This window comes from Echinops telfairi, unplaced genomic scaffold, assembly GCF_000313985.2.
Source record: "Echinops telfairi isolate 266 unplaced genomic scaffold, ASM31398v2 ScPeMD7_7400;HRSCAF=8409, whole genome shotgun sequence".
Classification (NCBI taxonomy): Eukaryota; Metazoa; Chordata; class Mammalia; order Afrosoricida; family Tenrecidae; genus Echinops; species Echinops telfairi.
In genome coordinates, this window is record NW_022111300.1 from 43,083,567 (window position 1) to 43,101,670 (window position 18,104).

General features: G+C 45.0%; 1 protein-coding gene across 2 annotated transcripts in view; it reads left to right on the plus strand.

Annotated features, from left to right (window-relative positions):
* WDR7 (WD repeat domain 7) overlaps positions 1–18,104 on the plus strand; it is a 349,883-nt gene that overhangs the window by 84,234 nt on the left and 247,545 nt on the right. For both annotated transcript variants that reach the window (XM_004703006.2, XM_004703007.2), the window contains exons 15-16: positions 12,576–13,345; positions 15,277–15,365. In XM_004703006.2, coding sequence (XP_004703063.1) covers positions 12,576–13,345; positions 15,277–15,365 — 859 coding nt within the window. The remainder of the gene's footprint in view (positions 1–12,575; positions 13,346–15,276; positions 15,366–18,104) is intronic.

An 18,104-nucleotide genomic window follows, 5' to 3' on the forward strand; every position in this document is an offset into this window, starting at 1 on the left:
AAAAGGGGTAGACCTGATATTAACCCTCAGGAAATAAAGATAGATCAAGGGCAGTAAGTGGGCTAAGAAATGCAAAATGTATCACAAAGCCCTGTCCTAGACCGAGGTGATCAGGACTGTCTTCTTGGCGGAGAGGAGCTCCCGCCCGAACACTGCAGCACGAGTGGGGTGTAGCCAGGTGGCACGTGGCGGTGGTCTTGCAGTGCATTCTCGGAGGAGAGGCCGGCATGAGCACAGAGGGAGGATAGGGCTCACCGTGGTGTGCGTGTTCAGCATGGCTGGAGGAGCCTCTGGAAGACAGGCCGTGGTGAAAAATGAGGGTCAACCTTGTGTAGCACATGAAGATGCTCAAACTTTCTCTCTAGGCCAGTGATTTTCACACTTTTATTTTGATAAAAAATAGCATCAGAAGCCTTTTCTCAGAGAGAAGTGTCGAGGAATCTTCCTCGGATTGGGGGTGGGGGGATGGAGAAGAGGGTGTTTGCGGCCACTCTTGCGTCTCTTCTTCGTCTCCTCACTGGCCTTCCGCACACTCTGCCGGCTGTGCTTCCTTCAGAGGCCAGGGAGCTCTGGAGTCTGGCTGGCACCCATTGTGTGGGCACGGAGGGGCTCCTGAGCGCTTCCAGATGGTGAGCGGCAGGGTCACGGGCGTTTCGAAGGGGAGGCTTTGGTGACTATGACCAAAGTGGGTTCAGGAGGCAAGACGAGGGATCTGGTCACAGCATCACGAGGGAATGCACCCAGGCCGTGGGAGCAGGGAGGGTGCGTCGGCCCGAGGATTGCTGGCGAGCTGTGTTCTGTGGGGCCCGCTGATTGATGAGGGGTGGGCGGGAAGGAGCGTTGACTCACGGGTTTTCTGACTGGATGATGAATAGAAAGTGGCTTTGTAGGCTGGGCTATCAAGTATGGGAGCAGGTTTTGTGGGGGATGATGATGACTTGCTCTGTCTAGGCTAAGTGTGAGGTTCCTATGGGACATCTGGGTCGGAGATGCCTGTCAGGCAGTTCAATTTAAGGGTGTGAAACTTGAGGGAGGCCTTTGGTGATGGATGGACAGATTGTGGAATCTCCAACCTACAGATGGGACTGACTGCCCTGCGAGTGGATGAGGTCATCCAGAGATAGTAAGTGGGCCGAGATAGGCTCTAGGGGATACCAACTTTAAGTGGAAGGAGAAGAGCCGGTTGGGGCAGTGATGGTGTGAGGCGTATTGGGAGGACCGCAGGATGTGCTGACTTGCAAGCAAAGGGGACCGAGCGTATGAGTTGTCAGCTGCAATAGACGCTGGGGATTCGAAGGATTGAAATGCGCTGATCAGTGAGGGCACTTAGTATTCCTTTTCAAGACCTTCGCCCCATGATGTTGCGGACACGTGTTTGGTTTGTAGCTAGCAGAAGACAATGAGAAGTGAGGAGGTAGAAAGAGCGAGGGGTTTTGAAGACGATTGAGAACACCTGAGGGTTGAGGCTAAAGACCTAGCAGAGAGGGAAGGTTCTCGATCGGGACAGGCCATGAGTCCAGGAGGAAACTTGCTCAGCCAGCAGGTGAGAGATGTGCAGAATCCAAAGCTGTTGGAAGGTTGTTGGCTTTGACCTGGAGGAGAAATGCCCTGTTTTGTGAGACTGCTGAGAGAGAGGGCGGTGGGAGGGCACTGAGAAGAAGAGGACCTTCTTGCAAGCTTTGTTTCTCGTCTCTCCTGGGAGCAGGGAGACTGTCAGTGGAGAGTGAGTGCAGGGGCACCAAAGGAGGGGATCCCCTGGGAGGGGAACATCTTCGAAAGGAGTGGGAGGGGCACAAACGTGCTAAGACCAAATAAAAGGACCAACTATGAAGCATCCAGCTGCCATTAGCTGAGAAAAGGGAACAGGAACAAAGAGAAGGTAGATGTTATCCTGGGGCCAGAACTGCAACTTTGTCATGCAGAGGTCAAAGGGAGTTGAAGGTCATGTGAAAGGATGATGGATTCATGTGATTCATCATGGGATCTAGGCCAGAGGGGGAAGAAGGGAGACAGGGGAACTAGGGTTCTTCAAAAACGCTGTGGAGTCCAGGGACAGAAGTGTCCGCTGTGGCTCCACTGATGCCCATGGACATCCTGGAGGCTGCTGGTGGGGGGGAGGGGGGAGGTCTAGAACAATCGCAGACCTTCTGACTTGATTGCTGTGGGTTGAGAGGTGTTTTTTGGGAATTGGAACAATTCTGTAGGTTTGGAAAGCACTTCTTTAAGAAGTTGAAGAGGAGGTACAGCGGGAGATCTGACACTGTAGAAGATCGTGGTCAGGGTAGGATTTTAGCAGCCAGCGTTTCTGTGTGAGGCCCCGATCCAGTCACGCCACACACCATTGACATGGCTGGTGAAAGTGGAGAAGAAGCTGTGAGGTAGCCCCTGGGGGCCCTCTGACCTCCTTTCTTGGTGATGCCAAAGACCCTGAGCACTTTGCCAGTTTTCTCTCCACTCCAGTGGATGCACAATGCTGCGCTGAGAGTGGAGTGTCTGTCGTCTGCCAGACAAGATTGGGAGAAGGGATTGGGTATGCGATTTACCAGTTGGGCCCATTCATGTGTTTCTCAAGTGTTGGGAAAGTATGATTTCAAACTGTTATTGATGCAAATGGCTGACTCAGCGTAAAGTAAAGGATGAAGCAAATGGTGGTGGTGTGAAGTGCCTCCACCCCACAGTGACCATCCTACAGCAGAAGGAAGCACTGCCCAGTCCTGCGCCGTCCTCACAACTGTCCCTGTACATGCGCTCATTGCTGTAGCCACTGTGCCGATCCATCTTGTCCAGGGCCTTCCTCTTCGTTGCTGTCCTGCTACTTTACCAAGCAGGATGCCCTTTTCCCAGGGACTGGCCTCTCCTCATAACATCTCCAAACAAAGTACGTGAGGTGAAGTCCTGCCATCCTTGCTTCTATGGAACCGTCTGGCTGCTTCTTCCAAGACAGGTCTGTTTGTTCTTCAGGCAGCTCATGGTACTCTCAATATTCGTCGTCAGGACCCTCATTCAAATGGAGATCAAGTGAACAGAGATTTATACATTTAAAAGAAAGCATAGCAACCACTGAAAACCAGTACTTAGGATGCCCTGCTGTGGAAGCCTTGTTTTTGTGGAGAGGTAACATGCTCATGCGCAGTCGAATCTGTGTCCAGCACTCTCCACTTCATTTGAATACTGCTGAAAGAGCAGTCTAGTCACATCCTACCTTAAAATGATAAGTAGTAAAATACCTGAGTTGCTGTGATAGCATACTTAACAGATGTAATCATAGTAACTCGTTTTTGTTACTAAATGACCCTGTGTTCAGTGCGGTCACTTACCCACCTACTTTTAGTCTGCTGGCCCACCAAGTACCGACCATACACTGAAACCAGTGACCCTCTCGAGTGGCCAAGTCTTCTAGGATGGTGACTGTGCAGCAAGGCTGCGCCAGTGACAGGGCTCTGAGGTTTTACTGGTTTCCACACGTGAAAGCCGGGAGATGATTTATATGGCATGGTATTGCAGGGTCTAAAATTAGCCTGGGATGGAATGATATTAGCCATCTCAAGGGAACACGCTATTGCATTATCTGAGGATAGGAATACATTGAGTAGGAAGTGATTGCGACTGGAATTCTGCTCGGTGCCTTCAGTAGGCCTCCACCGTCCACATCTTGACCTGGGCTATTCCCCTCACTTTCCATCCTCTCTGCAAGTCAAGCAGTCACTCTTTCTCCTTCTCCAGAAAAGCCTTCCCAACAACCCTAGAGGCAGCCCGTCTCCTGAGGGCCCCCCTCCCACTGTGTGTGTACCTTGAGTAGTAGCACGCTCACCCAAGGGACTGCACACATTCCTGTAGGAACTCCTCCCAAACCAGAAACCACGCCCACTGCCAGCCAGTCCATTGATTTTGGCCCATACACAAAACAACTAGAATTCTGCCGTGGAGTTGATTCTGACTCATAGTGACCCTATAGGACAGAGTAGAACTGCCCCTGTGGGTTTCTGAGACTAACTCTTGATGGGAATAGAAAGCCTCATCTTTCTCCCTCAGAGCAGCTGATGGTTTTGAACTGCTGGCCTTTTGGTTAACAGCCCAACTCTTAACTCATTATGCTACCAAAACCCCAAACCAAACTCAATTCCATTGAGTTGCTTTTGGCTCATAGTGACCCTTTATAGGGCATCTGAGATGGTAAACTTTTACACTGCCAGGCCCTGTGCCATCCTCACAACTGTTGCACAACTTTTCCTTATTTGGAAGCTAGTAGATTTGATGCTGGCGATATTAACTGGTGTATATAATTGAGGAGTGCGGATGGCCCTGGCTTCTAGCGCTCACTATCTTGTTATTTTATTAACTTCGTCCTTGGGGAAGCATTAAAAAATCAACCTCGCTTGTCCTGCTGTATGAGAGCTTATATTAATTTTCTAATATCCTCATAGTTTGTTATTATTTGATATAATTTCAAAATATTATTATCTAGTAAGCCATGGCCTATAGAAATATCTTGAGAAAATATAAATATCTTTATATTCACTACCATGGAGTTGAATCCAACTCACAGCAACACTAGGACAGAGAAGAAAGGCCTCTGTAGGTGTCCAGACTGCCCATCTTTACGGGAGTAGAACACCTTATCTTCTTCCTGAAGAGTGGTTTTGAATTGCTGACCGTGCAGTTAGCAAACTAATGTGTAGCTTACAGGACTCCATTACTTTCTTTCCACTGAAGTGGCATGAGCTAAGCTTTTCTATTTAACACTTACACTTTTCCCTTATTGGATAACTTGCATTTAATTTATAAGAATTGAATTGCAATATGGCATCAAACATTAAAACGCACCAAAAAGGTTAAATGCCTCTTTTTGGCTTATGCTTATTATTTTGTGTGTTAATGAAAACAAATGAAAGGAGGTGAAATAGCATCACCTCTAATGAGTATGTTGTAATTCATACCTAATCATAAAAGTCTCATCCTACCCAAAGTCAAATATTTAATACATGTAGAGCAGTACACTGTGCAATTCAGCTTAAATGGAGTCTCTGAAAAAGAACTCTCCCTCTCAGCCATCCTGCTGGTTGTCAGTGGAAGCGATGTAACAGCAGAGGGCACCAGAGACCTATCCCATCCCAGTGCAGTGCACCTCCTACACCTCGGCTTGTGGCTGTTTTCAGTTTCTTTGACTCCTGGCTTCATGCTCTCCTAGGCTTCCCTCCTTCCCCCCAATTAAAATAGTTAACATTGAGAGCGCTGTGGAGACTTTTAGTAGTGTTCCATTTAGCTTCTTTTACCCTAGTTTAAAAGTACATCAAAGCCAACAGCTTTCTTTTTGGTGTGCCGTCGTCACACATCAGTATTTCAAATTCATGAGGGGAATTTTATTCCATAAAATACCTTTTCTAAAATCAAGAGTAAAATTTTTGTTCTTTTTAATTTGTCACTCCTACCAATATATTTAGAGTAATTCAATGTAAATATGTATAGTATTTTGTCAGGTAATATATTTTTCCATTATTTCTGTTTTCTTCCACTGTGTTTGAGGACTTGGTATTGACGTTTGTAGGAGCATGTGCTTGTGTATGGATGTATACAGTATGCTTGATCTGTGTATGGCATTTCTTTGCCTTATGCATAATATTGTTGATCTGATTTATGTGTCCATGTTTTTAAATCATCCATTCCTCTGTCTGCACTGTAGCATCAAAGTCAGCCCATCTCCACGATGCACACTGGCATAAATTAGCAATATTTTTTGGTAGAAATATGACTACTGATATAAAATAGAATAGTATTAGTCATAGAGTAGACCTTAGACTCTATTATTAGCCAGAAATTGCGCTCAGTGCTTTCAGGAAAAGTAAAAAGTTTCCTTTCTATGATGAGCAAGTAATTTGATAGTGTTTTCCTAGTTTGCATTTTAGGGCCAGGTCAGTTTTCTTACTTAGATTTTTAAAAGCCAAATCTGTATTTTTCCCTCATAGGGAAAATAAGAAGTTACAGTATGTTTCATATTTACAACGGAAATGCCAAATAGCTGTCCTACTAGCCATTTGGGGCACGCTGGTGGCTCAGTGGTTAAGCACTTGCGTGCTAATGGAGAAGACGGGTATTTGAACCCACCAGCCACTCTGGGGGCGTACGGAGTGACAGCCGGCTCCCTCAAGATGCTGGCTGTGGGAACGGTATGGGTCCGTTGTGCTTGGTCGCACGGCCTGCCGTGAGTTGGAATGGACACGATGGCAATGGTTTTGCCGGTGACTTTTATACCAGCTTTTTATGTGTGTGAAAATGGACGTCTTTTGTGCTGACCAAATTGACCAATTTTGCTTTGAGTGTTACCAGCTAACTGGAGACCCTTTCCTTTTTTGTGTTGTTGGTTCTGATTCATAACCCACCATCCCCACCCCGACAGCAGATGAACCGTCTACCTCCGGGTTCTGTGCCCTTTCCTGGCGGGGGCTGTGCCTCAGCCCGTGGTTGCAGCCACTGTGTCAGTCCACGTCACAGAGGGCCTTCCTCTTGTCCGCTGCCCCTCTGCTTCACCAAGTGTGATGTCCTTTTCCAGGACTGGTCTCTCCGGACAACCTTTCCCAAGTATGTGAGAGGAGCGTTCTGGTTGTATTCTTACAAGACACATTTGTTTGTTCTCTGGCAGTTCGCGGTACTTTCGATTTTCTTCTCTAGCACGGTATTTCAAATGGCTCGATACTTCTTCAGTCTTCTTTATTCAGTGTCCAACTTTCACATGCATGAGAGATACATCTGTCACTTATATGTGTCTTAGAATCAAGCTTTCTTTAGTGCCCTTTCAGTGGAGCTCTGGTGGCATCGTGGGCGCTAAGCATTGGGCTGCTGATCTCAAGGCTGGCAGCTCAGAGCCACCATCCACTCCGCAGCGTTGGCTGTCTCAGAAATCGTGTGGAGAAGTTCTGCTGTGTCCCACAGGATCACTATGGGGCGGAATTGACGTGGTGGTATTGAGCCTGGCTTTTTTCTTTTTTTCTCCTTCTTTCAAATAAGTCTTTACATTATTACTTTCAGAATGTAAGGACAGGTTTTATTTTCTCCCAGGTATCTTGCACACACTTGTCACTGCACAAATATTTGTGGGATTGAATTTCATCTTTCTCCATGATATTGTAAAAGTGAGTTTGTGAGCACAAATCTCCGATGGTCTTATAAGGTGGCTGAGCAAGCATGCTTCTGTTAAATAACTTCCTGGAGTCAGTTGCCGGTATTTGAAATCGCTAAGAAGAGAACATGGTATGAGTGTGTTATTTTACTCTAAATATGTATCTCTTTTGATTAAGTCATGAGACCATTTTGCTGTGGTGACTCTTAAAGGTAACGCACAGAAATATCCAGCATGCCAGGGACTCCCGTTCCCCCCTGTCCCCTTGGTTCTCTGGGGTATTTTGTAAAACACAGAGAACAGTGTGGTCTAGCAGGTATACGAACACTCGCTTCTCCGCGTGTGTAGCTAACACCTGGCCTTCCCAACTTCTCTGCATGCTTCCACTTTGTACTAAGAGGGCTTCACCAGCGATTGCAGGGCATGTGCAGAACGCGTGATGATGTCAGATTATAGTACAGCTCACCTCTTGATCTTGGGATGACTCGTTCTGAGGACTTAGTCCTCAGTCTCCCCTATCCTTTTCTCACCTGTCTATTATGGGGGGGTTGTCTGGGGTTTTTTTGAACCTTTTTTTCAGACCGGAGATGGCTGCTGGTTCGTTTTTTGCTGCCGTGACATAATTGGCAGTACTGAAAGGCGGCGATAAGGGGAGTTGCCCACAGTCTCATCCAGCTCTCCTGGTCCCAAGCCCTAGATAACCTTTCCATTGTCCTGGCACTCGGCTGTCAGCTGGCACACCTTCAGGCAGGGGCAGACAGCACTGGTAGATCTGGGGGTGCTCAAAGGGGCACCTCAGAGGAGAGAGCTGTGGGTGACCTCAGAGGAGAGAGCTGAAAAGTCCGTATGTGTCCCCACTCCTGCCCTGTTTTCTTTCTTGCCATTTCAGTAGTCAGCCCGAGACACACACACACACACACACACACACACACACACGTCTGAGTTTACACTTTGTATACTGTCTAAGAGAATTCTGTAGCTCTTACTAGAAGAGGAATATCCACGAGAGCATGGCGGTGGTGAGCTCTTTCTTTTACCTAATGTTGACATCAGCTGTTCCCTCTCGCCCAGTGTCAGACATGCCTGCCTGTTCCTGCTGCAAGGGGATACTCCATCTTAAGCTGAGCCAACCCCCATCCCTGATGGCTGGTGCCACATGATGCGGGTCACTCAGGGTGAAGTTGCTACTTTCTCCTTTATCTCCCCTGTCTCACACTACACCCTCAATGCTTGCCTGTCACTATCTAACTCAGTTCTAGTTTCTTGAGTAAAAAAACCACATCTTACTCATGTTTATAGCTTCAGTGTTTTCCACAAACACCAGGCACAATGAGTAGGCAAGTATAGGAGGAATTAGTTAAATACAGGAACAAGCTTCAGAGAGTATTGTGTGTGTGTGTGTATACTCATCCAGTGTAGTGTAAATCTGTCGTGCTGTGTGTGCATCTTCGGCTTTTTTTTCGGTACCACGGAAGCCCTTCGTCTCTGTTTTCTACCTCCTGCACACGTTGTCCTTCAGTCCAGAGCACGTGTGTGCAGAGGCAGTGATCAGGTGGGTCTCGGGCGCTGGAGATTCTGTTTGAAGAGGAGCTCCTTGAGCTGCTGCTTGAAGGCCAGGTAGAAGTATGGCCTGAGTGACAATAGGGAGTTGGGGGACAGAATGGGGTTCTGGCAGAGCATTTGCAAAGGCGCAGCTGCCTCAAACTGCAGGGGACAAGTTGTTGAATGTGCTTGCCACAGGCGCTGGAGGGGCTTGTGGCTAGAGACGGAATTGGACAGGTGTAGACAGCAGTATGTGCTGGAGGATTATCTGTGCTTTGCGAGCACATCTGGATTGTATCCGTGAGCCATGAAATGCCCTTGAAGCCTCTTAAGCTGGAAAGCAACAGCATCAGATGGGAGGATAATGAGGCGGGGAAGAGCAGTTTAGGGAGTTTGGCTATAATTTTATCTGACAAGAGTTGATGATCAATGAAAAATCATTTCATATCTGGAAAAAACTGTTACAAATAAAATAATTGTATGAAGGTTTTATAATAATTGTTTATTCTGCTAGGTTTAGGGTTACACACGACGATCGGCTATTGGTCAGTCAGCTACTGATTTTGCAATAATGTCCTAGATCTAAATACATATAGCAACACGTTCTGTAAATGTGGCAACGGCTTTCAGGTATGCTGTATGTGAACCAAACCTGTTGCCATCGTGCTGAGTCTGATTCCTGGCGACGCCGTAGGACAAAGTTACGTAGGGGACAGCACATGAGAGGGTGGGTCAAGTCTCCAGGGGAGAGGGAGTTGCGAGGACAGCCGACTGAGAGAGCAAGTGCGGGTTAGAAGGCTCATCGGGTGATGGTTACCTTGGAATCTGTTGTGATTTTCTCTTTTCTCCTTCCTCTTTCTCTTATTTCTTCTCCTCTCATTCATTCTCAAGGCAAAAACCACAGTGCCCGACACTGCAAAGAGATTAAGGAGCCAGGGTCTGAAAAACACCCACTGGGTTGGGTGACTACTTCCACGAAATTTAACCCAAGTTGGTCTTATAGAAAGAGAAAGCAGTTATACGAGAAGACTCATATCAGTGTCGATGGGATCAAGCATCAGGCATCAAAGACCCAGAACAAGACATTTCGATGTCAATGCGGGGAAGGGTGGAGTGGAGACCCAAAGCCCATCTGTAGACAATTGGACATACTCAGACAGAAGGGTCACAAGGAAGAGATGAGCCAGTCAGGAGTACATACAACTTTCCTCTAGTTCTTCTTCTTCTTCTTCTTCTTTTTTCGACTTTAAAGAAGAGAAATGTATTTTCTTAACAGTTCTGGAAACTGTAAAGTGTAAATCAGGGTTTCTGTTGTATCAGTTCTTATCATGGAGGCAAGGGCATTTATAGAGGTCTAAATACAGGCATGTACATATGTAAATATATAAATATTTTTATATATGACAATGGGAAATAGATCTATGTGTATACATTTATAGGTTTAGTATTAAGGTAGCAGATGGACATTTGGTCTCTCCTCAGGTACTCCCTCAATGCAATAACACTTTGTTCTATTAAACTGGCATTCCATGATGCTCACCTTCCTGACATGATCCCTGAAGACAAGTGAGTACTAAGCAAATGTGAAGAAAGCTGATGGTGCCTGGCTATCAAAAGAGAGGGTCTGGGGTCATAAAGGCTTGAAGGCAAACAAGTGGCCATCTAGCTGAGAAGCAACAAAGCCCACATGGAAGAAGCATACCAGCCCATGTGATCATGAGGTGTTGATGGGATTAGATATCAGGCATCAAAGAATAAAAGATCATATCATTGTGAACGAGGGGGAGTGCGGAGTGGAGACCCAAAGCTCATCTGTAGGCAACTGGACATCCCTTTACAGAGGGGTCGTGGGGAGGAGACGAGCCAGTCAGGGTGCAGGGTAGCAACGATGAAACATACAACGTTCCTTTAGTTCCTAATGCTTCCTCCCCCCACTATCATGATCCCAATTCTACCTTACAAATCTGGCTAGACCAAAGCATGTACACTGGTACAGATAAGAGCTGGAAACATAGGGAATCCAGGACAGGTAAACCCTTCAGGACGAATAATGAGAGTAGCGATATCAGGAGGGTAACGGGAAGGTGAAGGGAGATTGGGGAAGATTGGGGAAACCGATCACAATTGACATATAAACCCCTCCCCGGGGGACGGACAACAGAAAAGTGGGTGAAGGGAGACAGTGGTCGGTGTAGGACATGAAAAAAATAATAATTTATAAATCATCAAGGGTTCATGAGGGAGGGAGGGTGGGGGTGTGGAGAACAAGATGAGCAGATACCAAGGGCTCAGGTAGAAAGAAAATGTTTTGAAAACGATGATGGCAACATATGTACAAATGTGCTTGACACAATGAATGTATGTATGGATTGTCATAAGAGCTGTAAGAGCTCCTAATAAAATGATTTAAAAGCAAAACAAGAGGACTCATGATCAAAGGATCCAATGGACTTGAGCACGTTCTCTATGGGGGGAGCAGAGCCTGCGAACAGGGATGGACGGAAGGCAAAGGGAAAACTGAGGGATGTGGCGGGACAGACTTGAAAGGGCCCGCAGCCATGATGGACATTCAGCTCGACTGGCAGTTCATTCTCAGAGGTGGGTCTGCTTCGAAGGCATTGAAAGAAATGCGATCTGTGTATGAATAGAGACCCATTTCAATAATAAACTTTGATTTGCTTGCTTTTTAAAAATATTTGACAGTTTTATAATTATTTTAGAATAGAGTGATTCCAATTGTGTAAGCTTTTATTTTTTACATGCTATTAGCTGCCAATTTTATACTTCCTTTCCCCATGTGTACGCACACATGGAGTGGGGGGGGGCTTCAAAAATGTGTGGAAACATTATCTTTCAGTTCTATTTTTCCATGGGTTGTGGAACCCCCTGTGTGTGTATAATCCAGGATCTCTGTAGGCACTGTTGGGTCAGGGCTGGACTGCCCACCTCAAACCCACTCTCTGCTCGGAGCGAGAGAAAGGCTCTCTGCTCCCATGCAGAGTCATAGCCTAGGAATCCGACCAGACCGTTCGGAGTCAGGAGTGCCTCGGTGACAGTGAGTTTAGTGGTTGTGTATATTAGCAGCAGCATGTCAGGGACATCTGTGTCACAGTGCATACGTACCGTATGTACCCCAGTAGAAGCCGAGCTTTTACAGCACATTTTTAATGCAGTTTTTGTGGTAAAATTTGGTGCTTTGGCTGATATTTGGGTCGGCTTATACTCGAGCATATACAGTATATAATATATATACTCTGTGTCATGTGATAGGTACATTATATGCTATAAATTAAGTATTTATCAAATATTTGCTATGGATTATATATTTTATTTGATGCATATATAATATATATCATAGCCATGTGTGGTATAGTTGGCATCAGTAATATGTGTATATATATTTATGTATATACATATATGTACACATATATTGTTTGTACACATGCATACATCTATATACTATGTATATTTGTATAGGTGTATATATACAGAGGAGCCTTGGGGGCATGGTGGTTATGTGTTGGGCTGTGATCCAAAAGGTCTGCAGTTCAAAACCACCAAGTCTCCAAGGAGGAAAAAACACTGTAAACAGTTATAGTCTCTGAAACCCACAGGGATATTTCTATCTTGTCCTATAGGGTTGCTATGAGTTGACATCAAGCTGATAACAGTGAAAGGAGAGTGTGTATATACACATATCTACATGTACACATATATTCACCCACAAGCACATATATGTGTGTTATATTTAAATAGACATGTGTATATATCATATGTATGCATAATACTTTTAATGATAAAGATCCCTTAACGGACAGCTGAAAAGCCATTGTAATTGCTGTAGCTATTTGTTGTTTATTATTGAATGTATGACATTAAAAGTTTTCATTGTAACCACTTTTAAATCTATTTATTGCAGGGGAATTTGCCTAAATATTCCCACAATTCCCTGATGGTCCAAGCAATAAAGACAAACATAACTGATCCGGATGTCCACGTACTCTTCTTTGACGTGGAAGCGTTGATTATTCAGCTCCTAACCGAAGAAGCCTCCAGGCCGAATACTGCCCTGATTTCCCCAGAGAATTTGCAGAAAGCATCTGGCAGTTCAGACAAAGGGGGCTCCTTTCTCACTGGGAAGCGAGCAGCAGTCCTCTTCCAACAAGTGAAAGAAACCATCAAAGAGAACATAAAGGAACATCTTCTGGACGACGAAGAGGAGGATGGAGAGTTACTGAGGCAGCGACGGGAAGAAAGCGATCCTGAATATCGGTCCAGCAAGTCCAAGCCCTTGACCCTGTTAGAATATAACTTGACAATGGACACTGCCAAACTGTTCATGTCCTGCCTTCACGCCTGGGGTCTGAATGAAGTCCTGGATGACATCTGCCTTGACCGCCTTGGGATGCTGAAACCCCATTGCGCGGTTTCCTTTGGGCTCTTGTCCAGAGGGGGACACATGTCACTGATGCTCCCTGGTTATAATCAGGCTGCCTGCACCCTGGCTCCTGCGGAAGCAGATGCAGGCAGGACGCTGCTGGCCACTGAAGGAGTAGGAAAGGGAACCTATGGAGTGTCCCGGGCTGTCACCACGCAGCACCTCCTATCTATCATCTCTCTGGCAAATACTCTAATGAGTATGACCAATGCCACCTTTATTGGCGATCACATGAAGAAGGGCCCAACCAGGTATCATGGCGATAGAAGTTTGATCTCCTACATTTCAGAGAGAGAGAGAGAGAGACAGAGAGAGAGAGAGAGAAGAGAGACAAAGAGAGAGAAGAGAGGAAAGGAGAGGGAACAGCAAAGAAACCAGTTTCGTTTTTGTCACCGTTTAATGTGTGTGTCTGTACTGAGCTTATATTTGATGTCGTTTTAGTGTGTTAGCGTTTTACATTTTCACGCCCATTCAAGTCTCCAGTATAATAAGCAACTAAAAACAGAAGCAGTTACACCTTTCTGCCTATATTCAGACATACTTAATAATGGTTTTTTGTTGGTGGTATTTTGCTTTATTTTTAATGTTTGGAATGAGAAGAGCCCTGGTTCAACTTTCAAATGAACTAGGTTTGAGTAAATGTTTGCTCAAAATTGTATCTACTTAAAATTTCCCTAACGCCCTATCTAGAAATGTGCATTTGGGGAGAATGTTTTCCTTCCTTGTGACCCTTGACGTATATGCAGTAATCGATTGATGAAAAATACAGTCAGAATCTTCCAGTGGGGTGGCCAATGGCCTTCCAAACTGAAGCCAAGGCATTTGTTGTCCAGTAGAGCCACTTCACAGTGTCCTCTGTGTTGCTAGGTGGAGCTGCACTTCTTGGGGTAGTCATGGGAGCAGATTCTCAGACCTTTCTGTTTAGGATGCCCCTGGGTGGGCTTAAAGCAACAATTAGTAGCCACATGCGCAACTATTTGGACCGCTCAGAATTCTTAGCTTGAATTGCCCTTCTTCCCAAGTCGCAAAGACAACTTTAGCCCCGATCTATTATAGTCTACGGTGAATTGACTATACCAAGGATTTTAAAAATCTGGCAAGAACTTACATATTAGCACATGCTTTGGACATGGCTCTGTTCTGAGGACTTTACAACTATTTAATGCTCTTAACTCTGTAATAAAGCCCAACTGTCCAACCCACTGCTGTAGCATTGGATCTGACTCATAATGAGCTCGACAGGGTACAGTTGAGCTATAGGGTCTCCGAGATTATACATTTTTTATGGGAGCAGACTGCCCCTTCTTTGTCCTGAGGAACAGCTGGTAGATTTGCACCACAGACCTTTTGCATAGCAACCAACCAAATCACTACCATTGAATCAATGCCAACTCATAGCAACCCTAGCAGACAACAACGCTTAATCCCCTATGCTCCCAGGCTCCTTTTATTCTTTTCTTACAGATGAGAAAACTGAGGCACAGAGAGGTAAAATGACTTACAGAGCTAGTCAGTGGTAGAACCAGAATTCAAGTCAAGACTGCAGACCTCTGCAGGCCCTAGTGTGCTGAATCACTAATGCTTCGCTGCCTGTGTACCATTTAGTAAGAAGTCCCGGGGTGGCATGGACTTTAACCGCTTCGATCCTAGCTGGTGGTTGGTGGGTAGGAATCCCCCAGAGGCATCCCAGAAGGCAGGCCTGGCGATGGCAGACCAAAGGTCCCAGCTCAGAAACCCAATGGAGCACGGTTCTGCTCCGCACACGGGGTCGCTAGGAGTCGCAATCAGGCTGATCATTGTACAGGTCAGTGTGTTGACTCATTAATTCATGGGACCAATGAAGTGGGAAGACTCATCTCAGGCCACGCGTGCTCAAGAATGAAAGACCAGTTATGACACGGCTCTGTCAATGATAGAACTTTGACATACTCGTAAATATTTCTTAAACTTGACTCAAACATAAACTGTCTGTATAGGACTTTTACTTGCTTGCCGTTTATTTTACTCTGCTAAAATTTTCTAGGGGAAGCATATACATGTGAAACAAGAGCAAACACCATCTTTCTGGAATGTTAAATTGAAGATATTCTGGTTTTGTGTTTTTACAATTCATTTGGAGCTAGGAAATTAAATATGAAATGTACATACACATGTCTCTCTCTGTCTCTGTTTATTTTTAAAGGCCACCTAGACCGAGCACCCCAGACCTTTCTAAAGCAAGAAGTTCCCCTCCAACTTCCAGTAACATTGTGCAAGGACAGATTAAACAAGGTAAAATGAAATCTTATTACATAATTGACATGGCATTTCAGTTGTAGCTGATGGATAATCATAATATTTTGTTTGTCTTACACTATTAAAAGAGAGAAAAGTTGTTATATGCCAGATGTAAATGTGGATAATTAAGATGTCAGTTAAAAACAAATCAGATTTATTTAGAAATTGATAAATGAGCATATTTCACATAATTTTATTATACTGTCTTTGACCTAATTTTTGTACATTAGGGGCACCTTTACTTGGCAACACTAGCAACTTAATTGTGTATTTCAAAATGATACCTATTTTTTAATGACATTTAAGGATGCTGGAATTCATAAAACCGTGCTTTCACTAATCTGCTATTTTCCGATAGTTTGTACATTACAATAGCTGTCCATGGACTTGCTGGTGGAAATATTTGTCTCAGCTTTTCATTTTATTTAAAGCATTCTCTACCCAGTGACCTCCAGGTCAGAATTGACTCGATGGCACTGAGAGCAAGTGACCCTACCCTCGCTGCCGCCAAGCGCGTTGCTTCAGTGGGGGTCGGCGAGAAGGCAGGCAGAGGCCCTTTCCAGGTCTGAGGCGCCTCTGAGACTGACTTTAACCCTGACAAATGAGCTGGTCAAGTGAGTGGGCGCTCCTCTCTACTGGCCGAGCTGGCCTGTAGCCTGGAGTTACAGCTTGCGCACACAGCGCGTGCCGAGCAGAAGAGGGGATTGTGAAGGGTCTGCTTCCAAATGGTGACTTCCTAGAGTTTGTGTTTCCTCATTTCTGTTTCTGTTTGTTTGTTTTTGACTGTTAGTTTGAAAGCATCAAAGTGTCATTCTGCAAGGTTTGTTAGATAGACAATAGCCCCCCTACTTGATAGCTACAAAATCCTCTCATGGGAGAAAAGCTTTCTTTTCCTTTAGCTGACGGTTGGATACTTCTGGCCTAGTCTTAGGGATCTGCTTGGTTTTCCGAGGTAGGCGCTGCTGTTGACTTCTTAATCTAGAAGAGGGTGCCCTGGCTCTCACACCCTTCTCTGCTGTTCCCGCCCTCCACTTCCAGTCCTACGCTTCTCATCTCCTCCTTCTCATTAAAGTCCATACGACACCTTTGCTGCTATCCTAGTTTGTAACTAAAACGTGTCTAAATGTCACTCAATTGATATGTGTAGTTCAGTTTGAGTGGATGCTGTCAAGCTTGTATTCCCGAGTGAATGAGTGTTACTGACCCACCACGGTGACTGAATGACTCACGTGGACAGATTGACAGTGCTCAGTGCTGGCTGCCTCGTGGAACAAATGGGAGCTCTTCTTCATCAGGTGGTGAGATCGCCGAGCCAACACTTAAGCATTTTTCACATGAGTCATTTTCATGTCAGTTTCACTTTTTTCCCCTCTGGCTGCTTTGTAATATATGTATAGATTTTCTATAGCCATGGTTTCCAGCAATTTGGTCATGAAGTAACTTGGTGTACTTAGGTTTCTTGTGGTTGGAGTTCATTGAACTTCTTAGACCTATTGATTTAGTTTATGAATTTTGGGGAAAAAATTTATCATTATTTATTTCTTCAAATATTCTATATACCCTCCTCTCCTGTTATTGTTGTTAGGTCCGACAGAGTCAGTTTTGACTCATAATGATGCTGTACCTGCCTGAATAAAACTGTTCGGTCCTGCACCATTCTCAGAGTTGCTACTGTGTCAGTTGCTCTCAGTGAGGGTCTTCCAACTTTTCTCTGACCTTGTATTCTACCTTCTCCAGGGCCTGGTCCCACCTGGTAACATGTCCACATTCTATGCGATGAAGTCTTGCCGGCCTCACTTCTAAGGAGCTGTGCTTCTTCTCAGACAGATTTGCTCATTCTTCTGGAGTCCCTGGTGGACTCACTGATGGTTCTTTTGTTTTTGGATGCTTCTCTTGGTATTCCTTCGTGTTCACTAGTTTTCATTTGTAACTTTTAATCTGCCACTTACTCCATCCATAGTATTTTTCGTCTCAGATGTTTATAAGAGTTTGCACCTGCAGAAATTTGATTCAGGTGTTTTCGTTTTTTTTCTGGCTCCCTGGGTATGTTCTCATTTTTTTAAATCATTTTATCGGGGGCTCATACACTCTTATCACAGTCTATCCATCCATCCATTGTGTCAAGCACATTTGTACATTTGTTGCCGTCATCATCATTCTCAAAACCTTGCTTTTTCTATATATATATAGATAGATAGATAGACCTTGCAAATCAGTGCATACCATTCTTCTTTCTGCTAGTATAACACTTCCCTTAAGCCGACTCCTCTGAGGAGTATTAATTGGTGTGATTGTTGTTGTCACTGTTAATTACCATCTTCACTGTCATTCTCAGCAGTTTAAATTGCTTCTCATGCTTTTCCCTGTGGAATCCTGGGAGACACCCCTCATGTACAGTTGTGTCATCGTCCCGGAGCTTTCCATTGTCTACCACTAATGACAGTGTGGTCATTTTGCTCTTCTGGTCAAGTGTGAGGGTTTCAAAGTTGAACCATTTTAATATGTCTTCTCTCAGAAAAGCCCTGAGTGTAGAGAGTAGTGAGCAAGGCACAGAGAATTGAGAGAGAGGAAATAAAGAGAGAGAGAGACTGAGAACACACGTGTATGTGAATATGTATATAAATTCTAAATAGAAAAGCTTCTACCACTCCCTCACTACCATTGAGTCATTGCCAACTCCCAGTGACCCTACAGGGCAGGGAGAACTGTCCGTGTCAGCTCCTGAGACTGTCA